General features: G+C 37.3%; 1 protein-coding gene across 2 annotated transcripts; it reads right to left on the bottom strand.

Annotated features, from left to right (window-relative positions):
• Window positions 1-2,322: 2,322 nt before the first annotated feature.
• LOC103447766 (ankyrin repeat-containing protein At5g02620) lies at window positions 2,323-5,405 on the bottom strand. Of its 2 annotated transcripts, none has more exons than XM_070808639.1 (4): window positions 5,002-5,405; window positions 4,151-4,782; window positions 3,644-4,053; window positions 2,323-3,384 (listed from the first exon to the last, which is right to left on the bottom strand). In XM_070808639.1, exons 2-4 carry the CDS (start codon window positions 4,509-4,511, stop codon window positions 2,506-2,508), a joined length of 1,650 nt encoding a protein of 549 aa, XP_070664740.1. In that variant the 5' UTR covers window positions 4,512-4,782; window positions 5,002-5,405; the 3' UTR covers window positions 2,323-2,505. The 2 variants fall into 2 exon arrangements, with proteins under 2 accessions (XP_070664740.1, XP_070664741.1); XM_070808640.1 differs by having other exon boundaries at window positions 4,151-4,826; window positions 5,002-5,236.
• Between the last annotated feature and the right edge of the window lie 3,891 nt (window positions 5,406-9,296).

The following is a 9,296-nucleotide window of genomic DNA, read 5'->3' as shown; positions in this document are numbered from 1 at the left end:
CTGATCATATTGCTAATTGCTTTTCTTTTATATAAAAATGAGACGCTTTTAGAGTTTAATATCAAGTTAATCTAAGCTCTATAAATGTAATATAATTAGTTCGGTCTAAATAACAGATTGTTTAGGAATCGGCATGTTTTTCTTAGATAAGGTTAGATCTTTATCATCTCATGTTCATAAGCGATTGACATGTTAATTATCATGTCGGAGCCAAAATTCACAACAACGAGGTCATAATTTAAAAGCTTCTAAAAATTGATCGTACTCTTACTTATAATTGCCAATTTATAATTTTATTTCTGCAAAAAGTTAGTTCATATCAATCACTCAACACAATAATCCTAAAAATCCCAATGAACCCAAGATGAGAAAAATACTGATATGATTGGGATTCCGTGATACAACTATGTACAATGAAGGTGTTTGACGGAACATGAACACTGGAGAAGCTTTGAATTAGGAGATATGAAGTTTGAGTGGAGGTGTTTGCGTATTTGATAAGTCTTCAGCTTGTTTGAGAATTAGCATGCTAAACTCTTTTTTTTTTTTTTTTAAGTGAAACAGAACACAAACGACGTAGTTTTTGTTTGTGCCAATTTAAAAAATATTGATTAAAGGTCTCCTTATTTCATTTATCTTTAGCTAGTATAAGCGTCAAACGAAATTTCAAAATGAGGATTTTATATGTTATTGGGGTAGGTAACGGTCATTGCCCCATATTAACTCCACCACTATGTCATTTTATAAAAAGTGACACCAACCTTTATATTTGGACCAAATGTGAATCAAAACTTTCACATGAAATGTGATTAACACTGTAATCAATAACGCATAGTCTAAATGTTGGAGTAGTTAAATTGTTTGAACATCGACATATTTTTATTCTTAATAATTATTATCATCACATGTCTAAATAGTAAACTCAGCACGATAATATATCTAAAGGGCACATTAAATGTATTGTCTCACTATGATTGTCCCCTCTTGTCAACTTCATGAATGCCAATATTCTCTTAACTTAGACACGTTGTTCCTTTTTAAAAAAAAAAAATTATCAGTGGGTGGCTTCGTCACGACAATTTTTTTTTTTTTTTTTTTTGAGAAGGGGAAGACCCACGGAGGCATTTTAGTCTCTTAGAGCAACTCCACCCATGGAGCCCTCCCCCCTGGCAATCCACTATTCAATCCACCCTATTGAACAGTAACTGCCTTAAATGAATAGTAATTACCATTAATGAACAGTAATTGTCATTTACATCTCCACCCTTGGAACCCTCCCCCCTGGCAATAAGCAATAAAAATAATAGTTTTTTATGTTTGTTTAAATAATAAAAAATTACAAAAGCTATCTCTCTCTCTCTCTCTGACACAAAAAAAATAAAAAAATACAAAACCCTCGGGCCACAGGCCCGTCGACTCCCCACCCCCCCTTCGCTCGACCTCCCACCCTCACTTGGGCCCTTCCCCGCTGGATTTACTCCCACCGGCCCGAGGGCCCTTTCTCCTCGCCTGACGCCCGAGCAACCAGCAAGGCTGGAGTTGCTCTTATGGTCACCATTGTGTGATTTATTAGCACTAGGAGTCAAACTCAAAACATGTTGTGTGGAATATGGGCCTGAAATTTATCCCCAATCGCTAGGGGTGGTGGTTACATTGTTCCTATTTAGGGGTGGCAATGATTCAATTTGGGGACTAAAATATTATATCCATCCCAATAACCATAAAAATCAACCATATTCATAACCGCAAATTAACTATCGGAGATTATCCATAACTATACCCATCAGATAACAGATTCCTCATCGGTTAATGGAACTCATTTTCGTTAATAACAAAAATATATATTCGTTCAGTTGATGCATTATAATATAATAGATATTAATTTTCTCATTATAATATAATAGATACATTGATGATGTTTGTTGATGTTTGATCTCTCCCTTAAGCACCGTTGAGTTCTCATTGGTTTTAATTCAAAACTTTTGAACTTTCTCACAAAAATGCAACTTTTGTAATTCTCAAGGTAATGAATTTGGTGAATATAATTGTATTATTCGGATCGGATTTGAAGAATGATACAAATCGGAAACCCCTATAACAATATCTGAAACCATAATGGGTAAAATTTCAATTTTCCTCATATTCGAAATATAACTGATTTTCATCCCCAAATCCGTTCCACTCGGACATTATCCACGATTATCGAGTTTAATGGTTTGAATTGTCATCTCTATTTCTATTTTTATCTGATGTAATTGACCAAAACCCAAAAACTTCTGAAGGAAAAAAAAAGAGAATCTTTATTAGCACTTAACATTCTCATTTTGCACTCCAAACTTCCTATATTTAGAAAGAAAAAATACAGCACAGAATGAGATTTTAAAGTGGCAATAATAGTTCCAAAAAAAAAAAATGATCAATGCTATAGTAGTTACACCTGTTTGGCCCAATGCTGGGAAAAACAAGAACCCAAAAAATGTGGCAGGTGTGTGTGTGGAAGTAGTTTCAAATTGCATACATCTTCTTATAGTCATTGTTGAGGAGCTCAGATTCAGACATTACTGCAGACAACGACCACGACCGCGATCTGCTGTCCAACGATGTTCTCCCAATGCTCCTCATGTTTTTCGCCTCAATCCGATGCCTAACTACCCAGAAACACATAGTCCCTAAAGTTGCAGCCATAATTACAGTTCCTATGATTGTTACTCCAATTGCTAGCCACTTCTGTTCGCCCACCACAACGAAAGAGAGCGCCAAAAATGCCACGGAAACAAGCACGCAAGCCAACCACATCAGCTTGTTGATGATCGCCATCATCTGCTTCTTCGCCTTGCTCTCGATTACCACCACTGAAGTTTGCACCACCACGACAGCAAGAGAAATGAAAAGCGCAATGGAGTCGAAGATGAAGAAGATTATGAAGGCGAGTTTGGGAGCAATGTTTGCCTCGCCAAGTGACTGCCCCTTGGGAATGTCTCCAGGGTCATCAACGTATTGGCCAGGGATTTGGAAAATTGCTGCAAAGGTGACCGTGGCAATGAGGACAGCCACGACAGTGTTTGAGTTTATGGCATTGTTGAGGCCTTCCGAGTGCATTTTGTGAAGGCGTTTGGCAATGCCTTGGACGCGTCTTCTGGTCTGGCGAGTGTGTTCTAGCTGGTGGTGGACTTCGTGCTTGATGTCACTCACCGTTTGTTTCAGCTCTCGAGCTGGGTTTCTTGCTTGTGGCTTGATTTCTTTAGCACTCTGGACACCGCGCTCTTGGAGAAAAGCTTTAATGTCCGAGTTCCCAGTTTTCTCGGCAGTGTCAAGGGCAGTTTCTGCAGACTTGTTTACTGCCCTTGTGTTGGTTTCACTGTGTTCGAGTAGCATCTTCACAATCTGCACACATATAAACAGCATTATGCTCGTAAGATTGAAACGTACAATCTCTCTGTAATTTGGTAAAGGGGGTCATAAATTCATCCGATGAGCCAATCAAAGGTAAAAGAAGCGTAAGCTTATACAAGACTACTATTTTTCCAGAACATACTCTATAGGCTAAGAATTTTGTTGAAAGCAAATCTTTATTGCTATGATGCATTCTACTCAACTAATAAAACATGAAAACTCATAGTGGTCAGGGAAAAGGTCAGTTTACCTCCCCTCTACCCTTCCGAGTAGCTATATGCAATGCGGTATTGTCTTTGTTATCCGCCATGTTTATCAAAGAAGGATCTGCGTTAATCAACTGCTCCACCACCTCAAGATTCTGCCCCTTAGCCGCCATGTGAAGTGCCGTTTGCCCCTTCTTATCCACACGTGTTGCGATACCAGGCTCCTTGTCCAAAAACGCTACCAGAACCTCCAAATGACCATTTCTCGCCGCAGAATGCAGCGCGGTCTTGCCATTGCTTTTAGCAATGGTTGCCAGGCTGCTTCCTGCTTCCAACAGAAAGTTCACCACCTCGATATGCCCTTGCGCCGCAGCTGTGTGCAAAGCCGTGGTGTTTGATAGATCCACCGTCATGGTCAATTCCGGATGAGCCTCCATAAGCACATTCAACACATCTGCAAAAAACCCAAAACATTAATCCGCCACCGAAAACAACATAACACGAAAAATGAAAAAATAACCGAAGGGTCTCATGGTAGACCGTAGACATACCCATATCCCCTTGTTTGGCAGCAATGTGGAACGCATCAAACCCGTTTCTCGCTTTGATTCCGGCGTCAGCGAGATCATAGTACTTGATCATCTCCCTGACCAAATCAACATAACCATATTCTGCAGCAATATATAGTGCTGTTTCATCAGATGAGTTCTGCTTTGTCAATAACTCCTTCAACGCACCCTCTTCTGTATTTTCAAGGATATCCATCACCACCGCCATGCTTCCTGACCTCGCTCCGGAATGCAAAGGCGTGTCATCGCGCTTTCCTGTTAGCTGCTTCGTCATCTTCTTCCGGGGCAAGGTTGGCTGCGCCGCCGCCTGCGGCTGCTCAGCCGAGGCCGCCTCTGCCTCCATTACAGTAAGTTACAAAAATATCCCCCGTCTTTCTCTCTCTGTCCTCCACAAGCTAATTCTAACACCAACGATTGAAGAAATTCTCCTCTTCTTTCCGGCAAAAACCAGATCAAAAATTGAAGTTTTGATCCAAAACAGTCATCATTTCTTCAAACCAAGTCAAAGAAATTCAAACTAAAATCCCCTGAATTCCAGCAAAGCCAAGGCCTTCGAAATCGTCTTCTATCTCACACCTCTGGTTCTGAATTCTCCTCCACCCCAAATCACTGCCCTGTTTCCACAACAACAAACCAGAGCTCTACCAATCAGTCCCATCTTCAACAAAAAAAAAAAACACAAAATCACATAAACAAATTATGGGTTTTTGTTGCTGCACTTTTCCCAACACATCCCAATTTCTCATTCAGTTTTTAATCCAATAGAATTTGAAAAATTGGATTAAAAACCAAAGAAAAACAAGGGAAAAATAAAATGAAGAAATGATATGTACCTGGGCTTGAAGAAACAGCAAGAAACTTGTATGTTCTCCTCCACCATGTAACTAAAAACAGCCCATAAAATTCAGGAGCAGCTTCTAGACAGCAATGGGATCGAACAAACACGCTGTAAAAAGATATTTAGGAGACAAATGAAAGGAAACAGAAGCTTTTTTTTTTCTTTTTCTGAGAAGCCCGTTTATTTCGGAGGTAGAAAGAGCAAGAAAGGAATTAGCTTATATTGTACATGCAGGTGAATATGTACATTTCAGGAAAATAAAATAGGCCAAGAAATGGAAAATTATTTTTTAAATTAAATTAAAAAAAAGGCACTTGTATTGTACGCGACAACAGCAACAGCTGCAACTTTTATGTGAATCTAAATCGAACCCAGAATAACCAATAAATGATTGCCTTTTGTAAAGGTTGTATTGATATATAACAATGGTTATATATATATATATATATATATATATATATTTTTTTTTTTTTTTAAGGGGATCGGATACTCTTTCGGGATTGAAAAAACTCATAGAAGCATTTCAGCATTTTGTTATATTTTCCTTTTTCTGTTATTAATTTTGATATTTATGAGTCATGACCTATCTACTTCTATTGATAAGAATGCCACATTTTGATAAGAATGCCACATTTACTTTTCGAAAATGTCAAACTTGTTTCAACCAAAAAACTAATTCTACCTAACTTTAAAATTTATGTGTTTATGAATTTTTACAAGTTATATGACTAGTGCTTTTAGGATTTGTTTGGTGGTACTTTTAAAATGATTGAAAGCATTTTTGATAAAATTATTTTTCCATGATTGAAGAAGCACCAGCTATACGCTTCTTGTAGGAAGCACTTAAAGTATTTTTCCATGATTCACTCGCATTTTTACTAACGATTGGTTACAAAAGCACTTTCATAAAAGTGTTTTTGATCATTTCAAAAGCACTTTCAGACGAGCATTTAAATAACTGAAAGCGCTTTTGAAAAAAAAATGTTTTTGGAACTAGTGAAGAAGCACTTCAAACAAATTTTATCTAAAAATGCTTGCAATCATTTAAAAGCACTTTTCAAAAGAGCTCATGCTAAAAAAAACCATCGTTTCTCTCCTCTTTCCATCTTTTTGAGCAGTAAAAATGGTAATATGATTGATTATCAAAGCTTCCATTGACTTAAACGTAGAAGAGAGGAGGAGGAGTGGCTTATAAACACTAAACAATTGACTCCTGAAGAAGACTGCCATGGGACATGCAACATAACACCTCTTTTGCTTGCGTCACAAGTTAAACAAATATCAAATAACAAATAATTTTCACACTTTTTCTTTCATGCACACCACACCGTTACTTTTTTGTGACTCATAAACCGAAGAAAGTAGAAAATAATTAAAATTCAAAAATAAACATAAATGACAAAATGAGAAAAAAATGTGTATAAAAATCATTTTCCCTTATAAATGGATCGAGAGAGCCCTAAACTTGTGGCTCCACGTTTGCTGTCCCGTATTTCATGTCTCATTTGTGTCTTCGGTTTAATTTTAAAAAAAAATAATGAAAATGATTTGAAAATTTTGAGTTTTAATTATAAAGACAAAATAAATGGTAAAATAAATAGTAACATGATTGATTTTTTTAATATAAAAATATGATTTTTCTTTAATGTGAATAGTACCGAGAGTTTTTCGTTAAAATTTTCTTAATTTTATGACAGGTGTCTCCTACGTTACACCCACATCTAACACTGTTAACTTTTTATAAAATTCTTTAAAAAAAAAAAATTAAAGAAACAACTCTCAAGACCCACCCCCAAGACTTTTCATGTCTCTCTTTCTCTTTAACTCTCACCTGGGAATTCTTGGGTTGGACTGTGATTTAGAAGTCAGGTGTACAGAATTCAAACGACGGTTCCAATGAGGGGTGCCGTCAAGCACAAATTCTCAAAAAAAATCAAAGAACTACATACCATTGCTATCATGATTGATCAGATCTGGAAAAAAGAAACGAAAAAATTAGAGCTCCGACCGTTTCGCTCCCAATCGCAGCGTGTGGGCTCCGGCCCTCTTGGCCGACCGATCTCGCCGGTCTCTTTATTCACAACCCATCGTCGTCATCTTCTTCTTCTTTAGCTTGATTTTCTAGGTTTTCTGCGATGAGTTCAGTTTGCTCCTTGCTGGGTTTGTCTGTGCTGGGTTTGCGATTGCGAGGAGGACGAGCACAGAAGCCGAGTGCTCTCTCTGTGCTGGATTTGCCATTGTTCGATGAGAATAGACGCTCCAGATTAACCGGTTTGGTTTAACATTTGGTTTTTATTTATTTTTTAATTAGTTTTATTAAAACTTAACAGTGTTAGATGTGGGTGTAAAGTAAGAGACACGTGTCATAAAAATTAAACAAGAGACACAAACGGGACACGAAATCCGGGACAGCATACCTCAAGCCTAAACTTGTTGGGTTTTTTATTTTTGTTTTTGCATACCAAATTGTTGGTTATGGAGTGCTTATATGAAGCGCTATAAAAGTGCCAGTGAGTAAAGCACTTATCACACAACATGTTGCTTTTTCTACTCCACAAATATAATTTGGGATTTGGTTTGGTTTACATAGTGATGTCTCTGAGATTTCCTGTGCAAGTTTATAAAAGAGTCCCTCCTTCTTAAGGTAGTTTCCAAAAATATAAGACAATGTATTGATGCTAGAAAATAATAATTTAAATCAAAACAAACTTTAGAACTCATTGATTATAAGTTCACATATATGGTTAAATAACAAGTAAAAACAACTACAAGCATAACTTTCAGTAAATAATTAAAAACAGTTCAATCTTAAACAATCAAACAAGAAAAAAAAGCTTTAAAACTCTAACTTTAAAGTTCCACTTTAGTATATTGGATTATATATAATGAAAACAAATCGCTTTTTGGATGTTATTAGCACTCAAAATATTTCATCCTACGCTCCGAATTTTATATTTAGAAAAAAATATTTACACTTATGAAAAATGCACAATAAGATTTTAAATTGCTAATAAAAAAACTTTAAAAAAATGTATAACATTATTACATATAAATATTAAATGACAAAAAATTTTGAGAGCTCCTTTAAAGGTGTCACATCCCGGCCCGGGCCCCCACCACATCTCGGGCTCGACTTCGCAGTAGCACGATATTATCCGCTTTGGGTCCCGACCACGGCCTCACGGTTTTGTTTCTGGAAACTCACTCACACGATAACTTTCCAGTGGGTCATCCATTATGGGATTGCTCTCGCACAAACTCGCTTAACTTTGGAGTTCTGATGAAATCCGAAGCCAGTAAGCTCCTAAAACGCCTCGTAATAGGTAAAGATGGGAATATACATATAAGGCTTATAGGATCTACTCACATTGGCGATGTGGGATGTCACGATACCAAACTGATACACCCCGACCCCGGATGTCCATTAGGACTTCGAATCGAGTTGTGCTGGCCGACACCTGGAAGGTGACGAAGCCATAAAGTGTAGTGACGTGGAAAATGTGAATGAATTTAAACCTAAAAGTACCTAAATACAAGAGTGCGCTGTGAGCGGGAATGAACCCATTTCACACGTGACGTCAGAGTATAAGTAAAGTACAGTAGAGTGGATTGAGAATCATACCATCGAAGGTAATCTCCAATACCAAGATTTGCCACGAATCTCCGTCGATAAGAAAGCTCAGCTATTATAGCCTGGAGGGACGAAAAACAAGGGTGAGTGAGCCTAAAAATAAAGTTTTAATATCGCCCAGGGGAGTGGATCATGTAAGCCTTATATGTATATTCTCATCTCTACCTAGTATGTGACATTTTGGGAGCTCACTAGAGGCATGTGCGATTGCACTTTTCGATCTCCCCAAAGCGGAAAGGGATAATTTCGGTTCCATTCTATCTAATTCTCCTCATCAAACAATCTGGACCCTTGAAAATTTGATCTAACGATTAAAGTTATTATAACTTTTAAAGTAGGCTCCTATTTTTAACCGTTGGATCGAATTTTAAGGTCCGAATTGCTTCCCCCCCCCCCAAAAAAAAACCCCAAAAAAAAAGCCACCAATTTACAAAATATAATGGATGATGGGAAAACACCACTAGAAGCTCAGATTGCCACAGGCATCACATCAAATTAACAAAAGTTGACAATAGCCTTTGGATAGATGTTCAACAACGATTTCTCCTAAGTTCATAATTTAAGAATCTTTTGTGATTTTCACACATGGAGTACGTGAGTCCATCTTCAGAATTAGGGTCATGCATTATAATCACACACTAATACAAATAATTAAACTT

This window comes from Malus domestica, chromosome 11, assembly GCF_042453785.1.
Source record: "Malus domestica chromosome 11, GDT2T_hap1".
NCBI lineage: Eukaryota > Viridiplantae > Streptophyta > Magnoliopsida > Rosales > Rosaceae > Malus > Malus domestica.
The sequence above is the reverse complement of the archived record's forward strand: the minus strand, read 5'-3'. Positions and strand labels throughout refer to the sequence as shown.